This window comes from Ptychodera flava, chromosome 13 (genome assembly GCF_041260155.1).
Source record: "Ptychodera flava strain L36383 chromosome 13, AS_Pfla_20210202, whole genome shotgun sequence".
Taxonomy (NCBI): Eukaryota; Metazoa; Hemichordata; class Enteropneusta; family Ptychoderidae; genus Ptychodera; species Ptychodera flava.
The window spans coordinates 8920107-8943757 of NC_091940.1; the positions used below are offsets into that span (position 1 = coordinate 8920107).

Genomic DNA, 23651 nt, shown 5'->3' on the forward strand with positions numbered 1-23651 from the left:
AAAACTTTTGTTAAAATTTCAATTAAAATCGGATGGACAATTTTAACAAAATCACGAATAAAATGTTTTTAAACTGATATTTGATCTGGAAGAGTCATTAAATTGGCGAGAAAAAAACAAACACGGCAATTTCAAATTCAACTTCAATGAAACACAACAGTCACATGTTTGAGTCCAGCGTGTGAAATCTCATGAATACGTGCACGAACGAAATTGGAAAAATCTGGTTTCGGAAGATCAACAGTCCTGGGAGTTGTCAGAACTCGAAGAATCGTATATCACGGCCCTACGACGTTTGCGTGGTGGAGACTTGAACGTGGACGTGGCAACATAATGGTGAATGAACCGCCGTAAATAACCGCCCCGCTGAATATACCAGCTGTGGCTGCTGCCTGGGTTTGGTACGTGCTTTCGTTGATGGTCTTGTGAAACTGAAATGGTGGATTTGCTTGTCTTGCTTCCGTCACATTTCCCGATGATGGAACCATTGCTGTTTCTTCCTTGTTTCTGTTGGATAGTATGTTGGACATCTCATTTTGTTGCTCGAGCGACGCTACGGCGTAGTTGTTTATGCTCTGAATGTTACGGTGTCCAGACAACTGCTGCACTTGGGTTGGGGGAATCCCGGCGTGGAGCAAATTTGTTATGGCCGTTTTCCGCATGCTGTGATTAGTTTTCTTCCCGGAGATTCCCGCTTTATTACACATCGTTTTGACAACATTAGCCAACTTGTTTGGACCCATTGGATTTTTTTTGTACCAAATATGAGTCGTGGGGGTGTAATTGATACTGAGATAAAACGGACTGTCCGGAGTGTTCATTTCTTGGGGACGACGGCTAGCGAATTGACGATAAATCTCGACCGGGCAGCTGTTCATGGCGTTGGGTGTCGCAAATATCTTGGGGTTAAACGGTCGTGTTGAACTTCCTGCTTGCCCCCATCGCGTTTTTGTTTCCCGCTCGTTGAATTCGAGATATTCTAGGCCGCCGGCGATTTTCTTCAGCATTATATCACCCCATTTCAGCTGACGATTTTCTTGCCCGCCGCGGAAACCGAGCATTTTGGTGTTGTTAGTCCACACTGCATTGAAGAGAGCTTCAGGGGTTGATCGGCCGATAACTTCCTTGTCAACGAGAATTTTTTCTTCTTCCTCAGTCAGTCTGTCGGTTGCGTTTGGTTTGTTTCCCATTCCGTGCTTTTAAGGTTCTACTCTTTTGGCTGCGAGGCATTTTCGCGACTTCTCGAACAACTTATCGCGTATGATGGAAAACCCGTAGCCGCTGTCTTGTAAAAACCGATCGATACCTCTTTGATAGTTGGTAAGTGTATCAGGCTCATAGTCGCTGCCGTCCTTCTGGCGAGTTCCTAAAAAAACGCTGCCAGATAGTCGTCAAGCTCAGCAGGAGGGATGTCACATATTCGGCGGGTTTCGTTTGGCCTCATAGCATTCAACCATAGCTGAAACTGTTTGGTAGCCGTGTTAGTGTTTCGCACGGTATTTTTCTTTTTTTGTAGACTGACGAACTCCTCCCGGTCACTCTCAGTAAACTCTACATACCGTTGATGTTGTTGTTCGGGTTGGGGTGGTAAATTGTCAAAAACTTCTTCCGCAGCTAACAAATCTGACAGACTGAAAAGCTCCTGCAGGTTTTCGCTGACAGACATGGTGGAATGGCAAGGTTGTTGTTATAGTGACCGTCTTATACCAGTGTCTCATGAAAATCACAAAATATTTCAGATGATGAAAATTGTGTAAAATGAAGTTCATTTTACTTCCAAATCGGTACGGTACATGCAAGTGTTGTGTTTGGTATTATTTTTCATAACGCATTTACCATGAATACATGAAATTTTTGAAAGTTGTGCTTTTGAATTTGCCGGTCCTCCGACATGTCCGATAGCACTTTTTGCTTGTCGTCTGCGCGTCTATGCTTAGCACGGACGGAACAGCTGATCGGTCATCGATCTGTCAGTGCCCGTACGGTGTGATGCTCTGCTCTTTAGTAGCAGGTTAATCCGATATCGACACATGTGTTTTATTTAGTTACCCCGCATTTCCCTATGCTTCAAAACCCTGCCACTTTTGGAGATCGGACACGAAATCGTAGTCAAAGTCAAAATCATGGACGGGCACCATGGTTTGTTTTGATTAGGGCACCACCATGTAAGTAGTCCGGTATGCAAATCAACAGGCCGTATCAGGCTTTGTTATGTAAATCAACAGGTCGTATCACTTTTTCATATGCAAATATTCAATTGAACGAAAGAAAGACGCGCTGATCATTCCTTTCATATGCAAATCAACAAGGCGTATCACTTGATTGACATGCAAATCAACATGATAAATCATATCACTGAACTCAGTACAGACACGATACAGGGCATAGGTATATGATAAATATAATATATAAAATAACACAAAATTACTTCAAGTACAATGTAATTGTATCTGTTACTTAAGTTTCATGCATCCTGCAATCAGCAGACAGATGAAGTGAAAGTAATACTATGTATGATCGGGACGTACCATTCTATTTATAGGTGATGTTATAATTTAATAGATAATATTTGTTTTAATGACGACATTTTGAAACCAACTCCGAGCGTTTGTTTACCAGCGTAGATTTGTCAGCATTGATAAGGTACAGTTTTTCTGATATACAAAGATTACATGCCCTGCTTATGTTAGAGTAGTTTGATGCTTTGTCAATAATTAACCACGAAATGTCAAAGACCTGGTAACGAAAGGTATCAACACTGTACTGAGTTGTCCAAGTACATCTGGACCTTGAAACAAAAGAACTCCGTCTGTTCTATCTTCAAAATCTAAAATAAGTGTGATTGTGTTCATTTATTTTTTTTACATTTGGTACCTCGTATCATTTGTTCTTTTTCTAATAATCTCCACCTACAAGAACAGTGCTTTTTATATCATTGGTGTCGAAAAAAGTTATAAAGCGAGAATAGCATTTTTGCATCAACGATGCCTGAGACGTTTCAGTGGATTTGTTGACTCCCAACAGTGCTGGCCACCACTTAACTTGGTCACAGCTTGGCATGGTATTATACCGTAACATCGCTATATGCAACAGTAGTTTCTGCTGGATGTTGGAAACCATGGCTAAAATTCTGGTTTATTGACTTTGCGAAAATTGAACGGTGTTACATCTTGCACCAAATCGTAAGCATCAGTCGAGGCCATATGACATGTGAAAAACATCCATTGCGTATTTTAGTGAATTTAGGTTATGGGGTATGGATATTTTCGACATCTTCGCAGAGCCTTCTATCACTCTGCTGGCTTGCCTTTGATGAAATGGCGAAAATGTCCTTCATCTTCGTCTATTATTATAATAAGCATTCAAAATCACCCAGATATTCGACAAATAACCTCATCGCTTCCTGGTCGCTTTGTGAGGTTTGACCCAAAGATATGCGCCTTTCCATTGTAGTTTGCTTTTTATTTAATATAATGCAATAGCCTAAACCTAGAATTCAAATAGAACACGGTACGAACAAAAACCACTGCAAAAACACGCATAGAAATACGTATATTTCCGTTTCTTTTTGTATGCATTGGTTTGTCAGCATTTGATATCTTTGGTGGCATGAACGTACCAAGTCCGTGAAACGCCGCCGTACGCCCTCTTTTATTTGGTAGTAGAATCATTACAGTGCAAGACAACAACATGCAACGATCAGTTACAAAAAATAATTATGTACGGTAACATGGTGAAGAATGCATGGTAAAACGGACAAGGACATAAGCACTGTTTGGTCCGTATCAAGTAGAGGTTAGAAGACTAATTTTGAGGTAATTATTACTCTAACAAAACTACATGTTCACAAATAGAAGTGGTGCCATCATGTGCACACAATTATGAGCGAGTAATCATAATCGGCATGACTTCCCGTTGTTGGATTCTGTGTTTATGAGAACATGTTCGAGGTAATTATACTTTCATTTCGCATGTCATAATATTCCAAACATATCATACATACAAGTCCCAGTATGACTAGCCTACATCACTCGAATTTAAATGTTCCTTTTACTAAATTCATTAATTGAGCCTTTCCGGTTGCGATTTATTTTTATGTTAGTGGCGTAAAGCGCTCTAAAATACTTCAGTGAAAGGCACTATTGAAGAGAATGAATATGTGGGAGGAAGTCCAACAAAGCAAACTGTTTTTGAAACTGGTCATGGAATATCCCATTGTTTTCAGTGTGTCACGTGGTGACAAGGGGATGGTTTGCTTTCATATCCGTATTTAAAATTCGAAAGAAGTCAATTTCAAGCATTCGCGTTTATTGAAATTCCATTATGAAGACCGTCAGACAAGAAGAGTGTTACCAGGACAGGCGATTGTTGTGCTTACTCAGGTTTATCAGTATATGCTGTTTAGGTAAGTTTGTGTAAAGCCGAAAGCTGATCTTTGCTCATAGCTGTATGATATTCACGAGAGATTTCACTGAAAGGAAAGTAGCGCAAGGCTCTGCTTTGCTCGTATAATATTGTAGTGTACAGAGAAAAGCTCTGAAAACCTCTTTGTGACATGATCACACTTAACACTGCTTAACGTTCCAAGACAAGAAATTGACCTTCTGGTGGTTAATCAGTTCAGAACCCCCGTAAATTATACATTTTCTGAAAGCCTAGATATAGGGGAACATTTTGGTTACTACAGTGTCACCATTGTTTATGTAACTATCACGTGACAGGTAATTTGCGTAACCTTTAAAATTCGGTTTTCCCTATGTTTTGTCTCAATACTTCAAAATATATGACTCAAACTTGCTGGAATGCAAACTGTCACAACGCTTTTTCAAAGTGTGTCTCAGTTTTTCTATATCTTGCTTAGGCCAAAAAAAGAAAAAGAAATGTTTCTGGTCAGCGCGCGCGTCACTTGAACAACAGCGCGTCACCCTTTTTTTTCTGTTTGTGGCCGGCGGCCGTGGCTGACACCAAACCAAAATGGCTGAAGAGAAAGAGAAAATTCTTTGGGGGGCATGATCAGTGACTGAATGAACAGTATATATGTGACTATATTGATAAAACTATAAAACTGACCCTCCTCCCTCCCTTGAGGGGAAAAAAATAAAAATAAAAAAAAATAAAATGCGCGTCGCCGCACCATTTTTTAAAGAAAGACCTGACCAGAAACATTTCTTCTTCTTTTTTTGGCCTTAGTTTTTTTTAAATACAATTTTAAAGAAATTAAGTAGGGTTAAATACACCACTCTGGAAGTTTTTGTGGCATAAAAATTGTTTAAGAAGATTTAAAAAAGTTCTGAGACATACTTTTGAAGATCCTTAGGACAGCTTGCACTCACACAAATTTCAGCCTCATATCTCAAGGCAATGAAACAAAACATAAGGAAAACTGATTTTTGAAAGGTTATGCAAATTACTTGTCAAGTGATAGTTATGTAAACAATAGTGATACTATGGTAACAACAATTTTCCCCTATATCTAGGCTTTCGGAAAATATATAATTTAAGGGGGTTCTGAGCTTATTTACCACTAGAGAATCGTTAGCTAAAAACGTCAATTTCTTGTCCTGGAATCTTAACACATTGTGCTGACACGTTGTTGTCCAAATTTGTAATTCTTGAGAGACTGGCACAGGAATAATCTCTCTCTCTCTCTCTCTCTCTCTCTCTCTCTCTCTCCCCTTTATTATCATTTTAATTGTTTTATTTGTGCATATTTTACAATGGAAGCCTCGTCAAAGCCAGTGGAACACCATGCTAACCTTAACTTCAGTGCCTGCATATCTGAAGTAAGTAATGCCAGAGCTATTCATGTCTCTTCAACCACAGAAAATTGTGGAAGTAGCGTGGAAATAAATGTGTTTGTATCGATGGTGAAACTGGTGAAATTGGATCGCGCAATGTCGGATGGAAGCGATACTAGAAATATCTTGATCAAGTCAGGCACAGTTTCTGTGTACAGAATCATATTTCATTATTTCGAAATGTCTTTGAGAACGCAACTGCAGATTTCTCTGTCTGTCTGTCTGTCTGTCTGTCTGTCACTGTCTGTGTGTATACATATATGTATATACATACATACATATATATATATATATATATATATATATATATATATATATATATATATATATATATATATATATATATATAAAAGCTCCATAAAATCCATAAAAGCTCCATATAATTTATTCAGACAGCAAATCAACCCTTAACAAACGAACAGAATTCCTCTCGAAATGCAGACACCGCAGCAAATTCCTCCTCATTTATAACTGACTTGCCATTGGCCGCAACCGCTTATTTGAATATGCATACTCACCTGAAACACAATATAAACAGTCACATTCCCGCCAAATACTCACTCCTGATGATTGCTTAGCGCATGAAACAGCCTGTAGAGTGACAACTACAAGTTCCAAGATTCTCAGTATATATATATATATATATATATATATATATATATATATATATATATATATATATATATATATATATATATATATATATATATATATATATATATATATATATATATATATATATATATATATATATGAACTTGTAGTTGTCACTCTACAGCCTATTTCATGCGCTAAGCAATCATTGCTTAGCGCATGAAACAGCCTGTAGAGTGGCAACTACTAGACAGTAAGTTCATAGATTCTCAGTATTACCGCCCTACAGAAATGCATTGAGCACTATACTTAGCCTGCATGGACAAGCAAACAATTTTCATATATATATATATATATATATATATATATATATATATATATATATATATATATATATATATATATATATATATATATATATATATATATATATATATATATATATATATATATATATATATATATATATATATATATATATATATATATATACGTAATGTCTTTCTTCAGTAGTTCTAGAGTACTAGACCATCGACCTAGCATACTTACTTAACAAAGGAAGCAGAAATAAACAATAATTGACAGGAAAATGATATTTTCAAATAATAGTAATAATAATAATAATATTTAATTCGCAAAAAACGCACTCCTTAAACATCTCAGTGCGCTCAACACAAGTGCTTAACAAATCTAAAAATCAGCTAAAAACTAAAAACTACAATTACGGGTAAAACTTAGTAAAAAGGTGGGTCTTCATACAACGTTTAAAAGAAGTTACATTTATGGTGCAACGAATTTCTTAAGGCAGTGCATTCCACAGCAAAGGAGCACATAACGAAAATGCTCTCTGACCGTAGGACTTACAAGGAGGAGGAGTTACATGCAATTTGTCAGAAGATCGCGGATCTCTTGTCGGTACATACAAATCAAATAATCGGTCAGATAAAGCGGTGCATCACCTCTAACAATCTTAAAAGTAGTCAATAAAATTTTGAAATGTATACGAGCATTTCATAACACTTCCTTGAATAACGATTTTCTGGTATTTTTTAACATTTACATCGATATTTAACACATTTTGGCTGTATACAAGTAAACTGGAAATCTGCAACACTTGCCCAACACTACAACATTTTGGGTATTACTTGAAACACCCAGAAACTCATACATGCCAAATACTGGATTCTTTCAAGATAATCATATTTTGCATATCCCTATACGTCTGAGCCATAGGTCAGTATTGGAACACCATTGAATCTAAAATCTTGAAAAAAGTATCAAATGCAAAACTACCTGTCTTTTCTTGTCTGTTGTGCAAGAGTTTTTGTAGACATTGGCCACTGCAACCTACACCCAATACACCCAATACACTAATGATACGATACGTTATCGTTTTCTCCGGTAAAAAAACATTTTTTCTGTTTTTGCAAGATAACCTCTAGCTTTAAATACAGCTAATTTGTTAGTTTACCGTCATTTTCAGTTTTATACAACAGGAATGCAAACAATTCAAAAGGCGCTGCAGACTAATTACAGTGTCAGGAAAAAGTACAATGTGGTCTGCGAATAATGAGCATAATATTTCAGTTAAAGCAGGAGGAAGCTGTATACCACGCTGACCACTATTCTGTACACCATGTGTCAATTCATTTCTGAAAAAAGAAAACAGAAATGGGCCGAGCATACATCCCTGTTTAACTCCGACACGGCAGTTGAAATACTCTGTAAAATAAAAATTGATTCTCACTCAAGGTTTAACATCATTATACATAGAATTCAAAATTTTAAACATTTTCCCATTGATACCACCTTTCAAAAGTTTACTATAGATAAATAGTTTTGAATGACTGACTGCAGACTAAAAATGTCATCTGCTGTTAACTAATCATGTCGAAAACCTGCTCGCGTTTCGTCGATTTTTTCAAGCGCATCAAGGGAAAATGTAAGACGATTATTCGAAATCGAGGTGAAAGTCTTGCTAAAAATACTCAATAAAGAAATCCCTCTGTAATTGTCGGGAGAGTTAAATGAAGCGCTTTATGAAGAGGTACAATTATTGTCTTAGACTATATTTTTGGGAATATACCAACATCAAATGGTCTATTGAAAAGGATATTCAAACCTGGTGTCGAAAATGATTTGTGGATTTAAAAAATTCTCCTCACAGCAAATCAGGACCAGCTGATTAGCAATTTTTCAATTTTTGAAAGGGAAAAGTCATTGTTAAAGGGACAAAGATACTACCTATATTGTTTGATATGTTGAAAGCTACTGGATGAATTGGTGACCATGCATATATTCGACCCCGTTGTAAGACACGATAAATGAAATCATAGTGAAAATGAATTAATGGTCATGACTAGTATCTCGTATCTTTGTCCCTTTAACAGATACATTACTTTGGAAATAAATTTTTGAAATAATCATAAATACATCAGGATGGATGTCGTTTTTAACTGGACGTATAGACATGGAGTGCCTTACGGAAGTCTAAAACTGTTTCGAATCTGTGAAAGCAAGAACGGACAATTTTGCCTTTTGTTCATTTAAAAAATAACGTCTTTTGTTTCGACGGACATTTCTAAATTCATTTCTGGCATCTTTGTATAATTTCAACCCTGTTTCGCCTCTGCTATTTCTAAATTTTCTCAGAAAACAATATTTCTTTTTCTTTAACGAAATACACTCTTTGTTTGTCAAACCAAATAGGCTGCTGGCTATGATTTGGCCTGGTCAGCGAAATTTTCTTTACCTTGTTACAGTGTTCAGCAGCGTACATAAAGGCACTGCCAAGGTTATCAATAAAATTCGCTACACTAAAATCAGGCATTGGAATAACATCGTCAAGGCCATTTTTTGTCATAAATAGCTGAACAGAGTCAGGAAAATCAGCATTTTTTCAGAAACCCATGAACATTTACAGTAAACTTGATTACACATGTGACCTGTACCGATAACAGTTTGTTTCACTGACACATTTGAAGCTAATGAAATACGATGGTATCAACCGGGACTCGAACCCACAACGCACGGCACCCAATCACCTAGCGCAGAGGACAACAGTCAAACCGCTCGACTAAATCCCCAATCCTAAAAAGATTGGTTCAATAACCGAGCTAAGGATGTTACAATTTGACTGCGCCCTCTCCACTCGCCGTAGAGTTCGTGAAGCACTCACGCTAGCACACACGCTATCATACATCTCACACAAACTTTATCGAAGCGAAGCAATGAATACAACGCTTTACACCGGGCGGAAGATAGCCTCGGGGACAATTCTGTCCACCAGCAGAGCTATCGACCCGGGAAAGAGAAATACGATGGTATCAACCGGGACTCGAACCCACAACGCACGGCACCCAATCACCTAGCGCAGAGGACAACAGTCAAACCGCTCGACTAAATCCCCAATCCTAAAAAGATTGGTTCAATAACCGAGCTAAGGATGTTACAATTTGACTGCGCCCTCTCCACTCGCCGTAGAGTTCGTGAAGCACTCACGCTAGCACACACGCTATCATACATCTCACACAAACTTTATCGAAGCGAAGCAATGAATACAACGCTTTACACCGATGTATTGTCAGTAGTGAAACTTTGCCAATATCAACTGACAAAAACTTCAATTTATATATCCTGTATCTATAAACTCTTATTTTCAAAGGGCTGTATGGTTTGGTTTTCAATATTCTTATTTTATAGACCGTTGTATCATTCTATCCATTGTTAAGCTGAAAGCGAAATTTGACCTCTTTGTGTGAGTAGAAATAACTATCAGCATTGAAATAAATGTGTGTGTGACATGAAAATTTTCAGGTGATGTAGGATATTACAACCATTATTGGCTTTGGACCGCCAAACGATTGATCTGAACGTCGTGTAAACTGCCCGCACTTATCAGTTTCCCCTGTTTGGGGGGTCAAATAAAAGCTAACGCAAGGACTCATTTGTAACTGATAACATCAGCTTTTCTAGACGTTTGCTGTCAAAACAATCAACAGGACACAAGTTATTTGACGCTACACGCAAATCAAGAGACAGCTGTAAGTAGTTTTTTCGTGTAATTTCTCTTTTCAAAGTAACTACTGCAATGTCAGTATTCAGGTCAGAGTACCATAGTTGATTTGCGTGTAATTTGTCACGATTGTCACTTTTATTCCGCAGTTTTTGCTTGTAAAGATGAAACTTCTTTCCAACCAGCGTTGAAGCAGCTAAGTTGTTTTCTGTTGATTGTTTTGACAGCAAATGTCTGCACAAGAGTTCCTGTGTTGACTTTTATTAGACCTTAAGGCAGGGAAAACTGATAAGTGCAGGCAGTTCAAACGACGTTCAGATCAATCATTTGGTGGTCCAAAGACAATAATGGTTGTATTTGAGCTATGGAACAACACAGGAAGTCAGACGATACCAATGACCGGTTGGCAGCACACGTCCCTACCGATATATATTTGCTGCTATGCTTTACAAGTTAGTGTTGTTGTGATATTTAATAATATTACTTCTTTCATTTGACACGAAAGTCAGTAAGGTTATATGGTACGTGGTTTCTCTTAAACGCTAATACACATTAGTATAGATCATTTGCATCTTACTATACATGAAGAAGTCATTGTTGCACTTATGTCATCACAACTAACTTGTGAAATTAAATTTACACCTGTTATCAAGTGGCCAGTGTAAAAATTGTACACAATAGGCAGATAATTGATTGAGCGATGGGTTACAGACGGTCTCCGTCTTTCTTACAGAACTCAAGGCGTGACATGGAAGTGTTCAATTTTCAAGAGACTTTGGGAAGCAACGTACATTCGTTCCAGATTTTGTCAGGGAACAAGGTAAACATACAACACGATTGGAACTAATTTGGGATAATTGGATGGTGAAGTAATGTCGATTTCATCTACAAATTAATCTCATCTGCTTTTCTTTGTACGTTACACACTTAGTTTTATGAGTTATTTGCAATATTGCAACATTCAGCTTTACGGCACCTAACACTTTTGAGAAATTTGAACAATATGAATATCCAATTATCCCAAATTAGTTCCAATCGTGTTATACGAAAGCGGATTAGTCTCTGGGCAATGCCTAAGGCGTTTTGAATGTCGCCAATGTTGACATCAGCGTTACAATGACAGATATACGGAATGAGGAACATAACATTTTTTAGTATATGTGGACAGACTTAAAGTTTAAGCGAAGCACAAGTAAGTTAGGTCTTGCACTCTAAAATTGTCAAAACGTTTGGTATGAAATTAAAAAAATGAAGTATGGAAGACCAGTAACAGCTGCACGGCTCGAGGAAAACATATTATTTTTCTTGTTTTGTTTTTTGTTTTGCATTTTGTTGGCCGCAGGCCGCTAGACTAAGTCAAAGTTTTAAAGGACCACATTTTACCGAGGCAATTTGAGTATAGCTTCTGTAAAGTAATTATAAAATTATGCCGTATCAGGAACATACATTTCAGACAGATTAATCAACAAAACAAACGTTGACCAATAAATATGAATGATTTCAATGATATAAATAAACATATTTGGGAATTCTTACAAAGTGTCAGTATTCAGAAAGTAGTGGCCACACATGAGTGCTTACTCTTCATGGGCGGGGTATAGATTATTTCACATGTGGGATTGTATTAGTAACTTTTTAAAGTATCATTTATTGACTATATTTGTAAACAAACAAACAAACAAACCAGCAAACAAACACCGTTCCATTGACAAATATGACCACAAATACAAATCTTTATTGGGTTCTTTATTTTAATCTGATATGGAAATAATCACACGCAACAAATAAACAAACACGCACAAACAAATAAACGAACAAGGAGCCTGAGTTTCCTATGGTATAATTGGCTGGGTTGCCGTTCTTTTTGGCTATCGAATTAAATGAAGAGTAACTGTCAAAAATGAACATTCATGCTTGTAAAACAGGTTTACGAACATTCCACCTCAGGTTGGCTAGTTTGGGTTACGGCTTTATGATTAGCTTCTTCATGGTTTTATAAGTATCAGCTCGGCTAAAACACTATCGCCCCATAGTATGCACTCTACTTATGAGTATTAATGAGAGAAAAAATTACGTCCGTCCTTTGCGATCAGCGCTGTTGTTTTCAGAAATCATTCAAATTTTGTACAACTTCATTTACATTATCTTTTAATCTAACAACCTTAATATGTCCGATGTCTTTTCTTAGGATGACAGGTTCAATATAACGGACGATGGCATTCTGGTCACACGTGGCTTTTTGGATTACGATATAGACGCTCATTACAAGCTGCACATTTCATTCACGGTAAGTAGCTGAATAATATGCAAGCTGATGCACTTTTTGAACCTACGAAGAGACACACATATGCATGAAAGTATGAACAATCTTTGATTTGTATGGAATCCACTATCTTGCTTGTAGTGGTCGCAGAAACCATTGGCGCCGCTATTTCTCAAATCACATTATATAACTTGTACTTGTACCCGCAAATTTGTGCCATGAAGAAGTAAAAAGGTTTATGCCAGTCGGTAGATTGAGCCCAACCCCTTTGATGTATTTCATTTTGTTTGAATCAACAAAGTATGCGCTGTAAATTTGCAAACCATATGAGCGAAATTTAAGAATTGAGAAGAGTAAAGAATCAACGTAAAACTTGTACTAGTCACGACATTGCGCCTGATTGTATATGTTTTGATGATCAAACCATAAGATAAATTTATAGGATTACGAATGAGTAAGCCGCTCTTTTAAAACGTGGTCTTTCGAAACGTTTGCGAACCGGTACCTACAAGCAGTTTCTTTTAAATGTATTCGGTAAGGAATTAAAAATATAGATCTTGTATAGGATTTCGCTAACTGGTTGTAATAAACATGGTCCGAGGTTTAAACGGGTACAAGAACTAAAATTTCGATGTCATTGTTTCATGATCTATTATGGTATACCTCTTTATGACTTGGATATGATAGCACTTCTTTATAATTGTATTGAGAGCAGCATATCTTTAACATCACTGCTGGGTACTTTGCATAAGTACGGTAACCCATGACTCAAATCATAATGGTTGCTTCACCAAATGTTGCGTGTTTTCATCTCGGGGCAGGTATAGATACTTCTAGATCAAGTTAAAATGTTATCCTATGATACGTCGGCAGAAATACGTATGCAAAGAACTAAAATGCCACCGAAGTCTTGGCCGGGCACGTTATAACAACAAGGCATAATTTATTGAACCACTCATTTTTGAGAGTGGGGATTTAGCCGAGCGGTTCTGTCTGTTGCCTCTCCGCTTGGCGACTGATGCCGTATGTTGTGAGTTCGAACCCGATTGAACACTAGCCGTATTATATAACAATATGGCGATGATATGTGCGTCGGATAAAGATCTATGACTAATTTACCCGCCTTAAAGTATTTATTGGCACAAATCCTCTTTGCAGGTGTTAGATCATCGTCAGACTGAATGCCTATGAAATGACGTGTGGGCGGGTCAATGAAAATAAAGAATTAGTGATGACAATGCCACGCCAAAAAGTTGTATTTGCAGAAAATAATGTCCATTTGCTATGATTTAAGTGGTCAGGTTGACTTAGGCTAGGGTTAGAATTTAATTGCTTCAAACATTTTTCTCGCCAATGTGCATTTTCAATCAACCAGACACTGATTTGCAAAAAAAAAATGTTTCAGTCCAAGCTCAAGACAAATAAGCATCACGACAGGTAGCGAACATGATCTATCAAAAGTTAAATGTCAAAACAATTTTCTTTGCGAAGTAGCTTCTTTCGCCGAAGGAAATTACTGGTTGGCACCATCATTGCAATTACAATGTAGTGATGACTTAGCGTACCATGGAATATTCATATGCCGCAGATTTGACGCATACACAGAATTACACTAAACTGCCGCAGATTCGACGCATACACATAATTACACTGAACGCTACGCTTTGATATTCATTGGCTTATACACGACCTCTCTGAGAAAATAGGCGTATTTCTTTTTAAAGTGATAAATTCGCTTCAATCGTTATTAATTTCTCGAAAAATATTCAAATAACACGATTGGAAATATTTTGGGATAATAGGATATTGTAGTAATATTGGTTTATTCAGTAAATTTAAGCTCATCTACTCTTCTGTTTTTGCAATTCAAATGTTTTTAAGGATAATCTGTAATATTGTAACTTTCAGCTATAGGATACCCGACACTTTTGATAAATTTGCACAATAAATAGATTTGTACCATTTCAAAATGACAGATCCTATTGTTTTAATTGAAATTGTTATTATTGTTTTGTTCATTCCTCAAGTTTTAGTAATGTGAGAAAATAGAGGGTCATGTCATGTCCATGCCTTGAACAATAGAGAGTCATGTCCAAGGTGGCCCTGAAAAATAGAGGGTCATGTCCAATGTGGCCCTGAATAATAGAGGGTCGTGTTCAAGGTGGCCTTGAAAAATAGAGGGTCATGTCCAAGGTGGCCCTGAAAAATAGAGGGTCATGTCCAAGGTGGCCTTGAAAAATATAGGGTCATGTTCAAGATGGCCTTGAAAATATAAGGTAGTGTTGTAATGAACAATTTTTAGACATTTTCAACTTTTCAATTTCAAAATATCTTTTTGATACAAATATTTCACCAACTACTTGAACTCCTTGTATTTTTTAAGTAGATAGAATAAAAAAATACAATTTTAACTATTTTACTTTGCCTTATTGAGGTACTAACTTCAAAAGTATGAAATACCTTAGTTTCCTGAACATCTACCACACAATGAAAATGACAGTTTAGCAAAATAGGAGAGTTTACAATGTACTATCAGCAGTCAAACAAAGTAGTGGTTATAACTGTTCGAAAAATCGCAATATGACAACCGTGATATATCAAAAACAGGTAAAGGATCAAAATTTGTAAGATTCAAAACATTCTGCAGAATTATATGATAAGTACAGTTTGCAAAATTTTTGTCTATTTCACTGTATTTACATTTGCAAAAAAAGCAAATTTGACTAGATTTAGTAAAAGGCAGTTAACTTAACTTTGTTTAGAAGTAGATTGAACAAAATTAAGAAATTTACCTTAGTCTGTAGCAACAAATTATGGTCTGGTGCCTTATTTTTCAATAATATTTGACAAACTTTTCAAAATCCTATAAACCCAAAATATTTCCAATCGTGTTAAATTTACCCATAGACTTTTGCACTTGCCTCCAAATACCTCGCTTGCAGTTTTGCAAGCTCCAGACGCACACGTGTGTGCTCGTTCCATCAATGTATGAGTAGTCTATGAACTTCGCTGTGTATGTATGTGAGTGCGTAGGTTGGTGGCTACACGAACACAGTATATACTTTTAGTGTACGAACATGTATAAAACGCAAAGACTCAGGTTTATGGATCCATTTTAGCATTTTTTTCCAAAATTTGAATCCCTGAAACGTCTTTCTTTTGGGGAAAAAGTGTTTGGTCATATAGTTGTGGTAAATGCCAGAAAGATTCATAAGAATGAAAATTAGCTACGCAACCTATCATTTTTTGCACGCTTTCGTTTCAGTGAAAAACTGAGAATACGCATTTTTGAATAGAACAAAAGTATGCGCACTTTTTGAGACAAAAAGGTGTTTGATTTCTTCAATGACACAGCCAATGAAAAATGAAACACATATCGGATGTGAGAATCAATACGTGGCAGTGTTAATTGAAAACAAGCGCCAATGAACCTGAGCTGCTACTTTAACCAATTTTAAGCAGCGTCATATCGTTCTCCTAATATGGGCCCTTATACAAGCACTTTGATTTAATGTTTCACCCCATGGTCTAACGTTCTCAATGACCTACAGGACACCAAGTACCAAAAGGTATAATAAAAATTCCTCATGTAATCTTGTCATTTTGGCAATGTCTGTAATAGGAATGTTTACTTGAATACGAGGCGACTTTGGCAGTGACTCTACAAGATGAAAAAGATTGGCCACCCTTTTACAACTTAACGTGTGAAACTCCAGTTTACAAGGATCGATACTTTTACAGCGTAAGTTGTTGTTTTGAAATACGTTTCTGTAACCAAAGAGATGAATTACATTACTTTCTTACACAAAACTGTGATCCAATTATACAAAGATACATTTACTCAATCATCCATGAAACACAGTTTACCCATGTTTGCTAGACTACATTGAATTTCAGCGGTCTAAAATAATGTAAATGTTGTGCATGCAAGATCTCAAGCTCTGTGTCTAAGCTATTTCTTATGGTCAATAAACATTGAACTCAAAAATGACAAACGTGTAGAAGGTATTAACATACTAAACATACGGTTGATTAATTCTTAAACTCGAAAGAAATATGACATGAACCAGGAGGAACGATGGTAAATAATGTATTTTATTTTGTCTTTCAATATTTTTTGCAGCACGATCTCTTATTTGATATGTTTATTGGCAATTACAGAATGTCTACATCGGATTTGGAATTTCTAGCTATGATCCTCGAAGTAGACACTGACAATGGCCGGTGTAAGTCACTCTTAAATAAAATTTCGAATACTTATATCATTGGCAGCAATCTTACATCAATAATAAAAATTAGAGACTTTTGGGGATTTTGTTTTTTGTTTCTTTGAATATTTTTTGCCACTTCGACAACAAAATATGTTCCTGGCCACCATTGCCAACAGGACATGAAACATAACTGGTCTCGTTTGTTCTATTGAATTCAGAGGGTGTATTAAGATGTAATCATTATTGATAACAGTGGCCTCTGTATTGCTGGAGATTGAGGGTGTATTAAGATGTAATCATTATTGATAACAGTGGCCTCTGTATTGCTGGAGATGAAATTTTCACCCAGCATAAAATTTGCTTTCCAACAATGTCGTTAGTGAAATTATTCAAATTTACTGGTAGTTGTGGTTTATTAATGGAATTTTCCGCATTTGAGATTGCATTGCTGGTGATGTCAGAGACAGCAGAGTAAGAAAATGCATTTCCTCCGTAAACCAATTGCAGTTGCTATCTCGCTGTAAATCAGCCTTGAAAGTTTCCCTTTTGATGATATCATTTCCGCAACCTCGATTGCCCAAAGATGTAATGTTTTTCTTTACAAATAATCGTTTTCGCATGTCTTTTTCATTGTATAGGTGGCATTGACGTCTTCTTAGATTTATTTGACCCCTTCACATTCCTTTGCGGTTTACCGTACACATTCATCCAACTAGACGAACCGAAAATTCCGAAGCCTAAAACGAAGTTTTACAAAGGAAGGGTATGTACATTTTGCAACATCAAAAGTGACTTTTTATCATGTTGATCTTATGATATTTTCAGTCTATTTTATGGAAAAATATTCTTTGCATGACCAAAAGTAAGTTTCGTTCTATGCAAAACTCTTACAATTAAAAGTATTAATGAGATATTATTTAGAAATACTATGTAATAAATAGCTACATGGGTCTAATTAAGGTAATCATAATGAGTATAACAATCACACATTTGTGAATACAAATACTAGAGTAGTTAAATTTAGTTACATACTAAAAATAAGGCTATCGATTCAAAAGATGACACCAGAGATAGGTCGATTCGCCTTTATTATTCTGACTATTTTCAGTGTCCATTCAGCCCTTTTCAGAGCCCGTATCTTGTTATAGAACCATACACTTAACATGTCAAGGGAGAATGTAAATAACAAACAAATTAGAGGTTACTCTTCTCATCATTGCCACCGGAAGTGTTCAAAAATAATAAAATTCATCGCTCACTCATGTTCATTTTGATCCAGGACACGTTTCCCGGGCACTTCTCCCAGAATTCGGCGGTACGCTCTGATTGTATTGGGGAATTATTAGTTGAGGGGTATTCAACAAGCGCTCCTTTATCGATGCTTGTGTCTGCTGCAACTTTACATGAAGTATTGATTAAAACAGTTACGATGAGAACTGTTAACCAAGGTGAGCAAGATAACATTTACCGAAGTGGCTTCGCCTGTACTTTTATAACGGTCTAATTCATGTCAATTGCTTTACCTATTATACATAACTGCCTTACATCACTTTACACACAAAGCCACTCTAACGATAATAGACGATCTTCAGCGGAACGTGACAATTATATGTAAAGAAAATGGAAATCAAGTTAGTAGTACAAGGCCAACTTTCTCTGTGACTCGTCGACATAGATGTATATTTAATGATCTTAAATATGCATACTTTTTTATCATTGATATTCGATAAGCTTAAATATACTTCCTTGGCAACCGTGCGAAATCTCCATTGATTCAAAATCACAATTTTGAGATTCAAAGCAACAATTATTATGAAAGCTATAGCTGCTTTAGTGCTATCAATACATAAAATACATAGTAGCTTTAATAAACGTTAGAGCACAAATGATTGCCTCAAGAGGAAAGACGATTGTCGTTGACTTTTTATAGTTGATGAAAATTATGACTTTTTATTATGTTTATATCATTTTAACATACATTTATTTGTCTTTTTATTTCTCGCTTGCCATGTTAAAGTACAACATAACAATAAAAATAGATTTTCATGAAATATAATGAGATAAATAAAATCGTTATTATATAGAAAACTTGTCAAATGTTGAAATTTGGTACACCGTGTATGTAAATAAGTTCATGAAAGGAGCCTGATAAAAATCTAAACTTTTAAATATCAAGATAAATAAAACACCTCCGTAATGCCAGTTTTTATACCGATAGGTAGCAGTGAAGAGTTGTGCGGCCTATCACCGAGCATTAAACATTGGCAAAATGAGTCTATATTCTCGCTTTGAAAATGTTTTAATTGGTAACTTTTAGATTCTATATCTCTTCCATTTTCGACCATTGTGTCCAACAGGCTGCCCGGAAGGTAAATATAGTTTTTTCTGTGATAAAGACTGCATATGTCAAAACGGTGCTACTTGCCATGGATTCAATGGTGCTTGTAAATGCTCCCAAGGATGGACTGGACCAGCCTGCGATATAGGTAATCGCATTTAATCACTAAAGGGCCGTGAAAACCTCTTTTATGCCTCACTGTATGGATTACTGCATAGGCCAATATAAGCTTGGCTATGATTACTACAACTACAAAACTTCATATAATATTGAAATCAATATATAACGATCATCAAACTTACATCAGTAATAAAACTACAGTGAGTATGGTCGATGATTCGCAGAGGTCAGCTAAAAATCGATGTATGAAGCTATATATATATATATATATATATATATATATATATATATATATATATATATATATATATATATATATATATATATACCGTGTGTGTGTGTTTGTGTGTGTCTGTGTCCCTGTTACAGAAAAAGTCATTAATACATGATTAAGCAAACAATCAGTATGTCAAAGCCATCCACATCTCAGCATATAAGCCACCTAAGTGCTAACGTACCTTACAGGTCTCACAAAAATTCCTTGTATTCCTTGAATCTAATAGCCTATCGTACAATAATTCATTAAATGGGCATTTGAGCTTCTAATTTGTAATCAACAATTACCAACATTTTAATATAGCAAGACCATAAAACAGTTGGAGTGCATTGACGGTTGCATTAAACTTGGTTCAATAATCCTTGTGATAAAGCCCAATACACATATTTATTAATTATGCAAGTCATCGTCAATTATACAAAATCACATTAGTAAAATCTAATCAGACGTAACTCTATCAATGATTATGTTAAATACAAAATTATACTTCCTTCAGGGAAACAGTTTTTAAGTTAAGACAGACACAAAAACTTGACGGACTGACTGACTAACTCTGACGGACTCTCTCCCCCTCTCTGTCTGTCTCTCTCATACACAAACTCATCATTCACTCACAGACGTCCCTTCGAAAATGCGGAAGAAGTGAAAAGAACAACAAAATGTCACAACCTCAGTGCTACCTCATTCAGTGCTAGAAGATTATTTTTTTAAAGGGTCACGTACTGATGTAAGAGTAGTCGAGAATAAATGCAGATAAATTCTTTAGTCTTAATAACTGAATTACCACAGTGAAATTTAGCAGAGGAATACATGTATACTTTCTCGATAACACAATGTGTATTTATTTCATTGCAGCTTTAAAAGAGATTTGGATAACAGCTATGGGCGCTGAGCCGATCTACGGCCAAATGTTCTATCTTTCCTGCCACTACACGTTTAAAACCAACGGTACAATCTGGACATTTTTTGACGGATCGTCGAGTAGAATACTACACGGTGGAAGGGAGCAGATCTCGTATGAACTGTATAGCAGGTCAGTAATGTGTGCCGTGAGCCACCCCAAAGTTCACTTACCTCAGCACTCGCGTATATCAATGGTACATTTGCATTGCTATGCAAACAACGACAAATTACGCCGTAACTTTCATTTATGAGCACGTTTTTAACCAGAACTACTTTTAAATTTAAGCAAACCAAAAATTGATGTCTGTAAGCAATGCGATTTAGCAAGAAAAAGTAAGGGTTGGCATCGAAGATTTCACAGACGATAACTTTGACAGACATTAACAATTACCTATGCTTGTTCGTCGAAGCGATATCGTCTATCTGTGCGCAAACACCTCGAAAACAACGCAATCGCACACCGTCGCCATTGGCATTGCCATAGCACCCAATTATTAAGAAGTTATGCAGCATGTCTTGTTTGTGGAAGAATACTATTTGTCAACATTAAAGATCGGGCAAAAACAAATTAAAAGCGCAGATACAATAAGAAGAATTTGCGATTTCATAAATTACAAGAAAGACATTTTTCGTTATCAGTTGCATAATAGACATTTCCTTTGTAAAAGAAAACTTCCGGACAGCACTTGGAACCCGCAGCTTTTTTCCTTTATAATATACATAGGAAGGCAAAGATCATGCATTTATTTTAATAATTGCAGTTTACTGATATTTGATGAAATAATATAATCTACGTCTAATTAAAAAACATACTTCTGACTGTAAGCATATACGAACCCTTTTCGCATCGTATTATGAAAGATATTTCTCAACAAACAGAGCGAAAATGCAGAAATAAATGGCTTTATACTTTCTTGTATGGATAGCAAAATCTCAAAATAAACAATCTCAACCTGATGATCCAATAACTTAAGTAACAATCCCAACAAGTTAAGATCACCCGGCCGAATCAAGATATCAGTTTGCAGATGTTTAATATAAGAATAATATGACATCAACCAAGGACTTGTCATAAAAAATCTTTTTTCATATTTCAGTCAGCTGACAATCTCTCACTTTGATGGAAAGCGAGTCGGAACTTACCAGTGTTCAGTTACCGATCAAGATGGAGAAGAGTACACTGCTGAAAGTACAGTTACTTATGCAGGTAACTACTTTATGTCATTTTAGCTGATAACTCAACCTAATTGCAACTGTGCCATTGACTTAATTGTACACTAGTTTCCCTCCCTAAACTTTGTCTTTGTATTCTAAAGGGACAATAGGTTAAACGTTTGAAGCTAAACTATTTGATATTATTAGTTCTAGAATCACAATTATATTGTTTTATTCTTGTTACTGGGAAATTAAGATGACATATGAAGTTAAGAACCTTTCAAACATCACTCAGCGTATACATACGCAATGACTTATTTTCTGAAAAATAAATTCTTCTCACGAATCAGTTTCTATTGTCATTATTTGAAACACACTGAACTTTATTAATAAGTTGAACAATGTTCACTGTGACATGATTTGATAGATTTAAAAACTGTTATCAAGATATATATATAAATAAACATTAAAATGTATCAAACCGTACAGGTGATGTGGCTTCAAGTCTAAAATAATGTGTTTATCAATAAAACTGAAATATATACTATGCTAGGTATTTATATCAGCTGCTGATCATATTATATAAATACAATAGCTGGTACATTTTAACAACGCTATGTTTATAATTTTTTTTCATAGATTGTGCAGAAGACTTGTTTGGTGATTTCTGCAACAACACGTGCAATTGTACGCATGCCGTGAGATGTGATCGATCATTTGGTTGCATTTGTCTAGATGGATGGACCGGGAAGATATGCGACTTGGGTGAGAGGCCGTATTCTTCATATTTCTATGATGCTATGAAAATTGTGGGTACCTTGAAATAGAGGGCAAGCGTGACTTAATCCAGTTTTTTTTACTCAACAGACGTCCAGGCTCCAAATCTCACTGGCTGTCCGACTGACAAAACCGTATTAGCAGACGTTGATGACAACTCGGCAATAGTCCAATGGATTAACCCGTCATCAAGTGACAACTCGGGTCAGCAAATGGTTTTGGAATCAAATCGGGAATCTGGCGAGAGATTTGCCATTGGAAAGCATGACATCATCATGTGGGCTTCTGATCAGTCTAATAACACAGCTTTTTGCAATTTTTCAGTAATTGTTGCTAGACTGGAAGAAACTGGTAAGTTGCGTACAATGCTCTGTAATAAAGCAAATCGCATATTCATTTCATTGAAGAAGCATTTATATTTATCCAAAAGTCGTTATTATGGTAAAGATTTCACATGAATATTGCAAAGAAGCTCAGTGCACTGTTGACTAATGACTCTTGAAATGCGACCGCAAAATTATTCGGTATAATATTTTTTATAAAATTCGAAATTTACGGATTATCAGGAGCGCAAACCGAAATACACCATTGTGAAGTGTTTTTAGAAAAAAAATGATTCTGTCACTCCAATGGCCAATGCGAAAAATTACATTTCTCCTGGAGAGACATTGTTCTTAGTCTTTTGACGCAATGAAAAAATACGAAACCTTTCACATGAAACAATTCTCTGGACTGTCTTTAATATCGGTGATGACACTGCACCCCGATCAAACCGTAATAATCAAAACACAAACGAATTCATGAATGAAGAAAGTATCCTCGACTGCACAACTAATAAAAAAACATGACATGTTCGATCAGCTAAATATTCTAACCTCATTTTGCAAACTTATTACCGACAGCTGGAACCGTATTTTTACCAGTTTATTTATGGGTCATACTAGCAAGTGCCGTATTCATTCTTATAATCTTGACTGCGTATGTTGCAAAACAGAAACGACCTTACGTATCTGTAGATGGAAAAGATCAAGAGTTTGACGATTATCTAAAGGCAAGCTGCTCACTATAATTCATGATATATCAATGTAGATGCATATTTTATGTGAATATTAAGTGATGTTTGATAATGTCCGCGCATGAGAATGAAAGTGTGTATATTTTAGTTTCCGTTACATGTCATATAATAGTTAACATTTAGCA

The 23651-nt window shown here is 36.0% G+C and overlaps 1 protein-coding gene across 2 annotated transcripts in view; it reads left to right on the plus strand.

Annotated features, from left to right (window-relative positions):
- Positions 1–210: 210 nt before the first annotated feature.
- LOC139147334 (uncharacterized) overlaps positions 211–23651 on the plus strand; it is a 29489-nt gene continuing 6048 nt past the window's right edge. The window contains exons 1-16 of one of the 2 annotated variants that reach the window (XM_070718393.1): positions 211–401; positions 3590–3815; positions 4226–4405; positions 5725–5783; positions 11141–11227; positions 12596–12694; positions 16293–16412; positions 16794–16896; positions 17520–17644; positions 18161–18329; positions 19239–19367; positions 20472–20649; positions 21617–21726; positions 22314–22439; positions 22542–22802; positions 23354–23502. In XM_070718393.1, coding sequence (XP_070574494.1) covers positions 4324–4405; positions 5725–5783; positions 11141–11227; positions 12596–12694; positions 16293–16412; positions 16794–16896; positions 17520–17644; positions 18161–18329; positions 19239–19367; positions 20472–20649; positions 21617–21726; positions 22314–22439; positions 22542–22802; positions 23354–23502 — 1797 coding nt within the window. In that variant the 5' untranslated portion in view covers positions 211–401; positions 3590–3815; positions 4226–4323. Of the gene's footprint in view, positions 402–3589; positions 3816–4225; positions 4406–5724; positions 5784–11140; positions 11228–12595; positions 12695–16292; positions 16413–16793; positions 16897–17519; positions 17645–18160; positions 18330–19238; positions 19368–20471; positions 20650–21616; positions 21727–22313; positions 22440–22541; positions 22803–23353; positions 23503–23651 lie in introns of those variants that run through there. The other variant, XM_070718394.1, reaches the window with a different exon arrangement.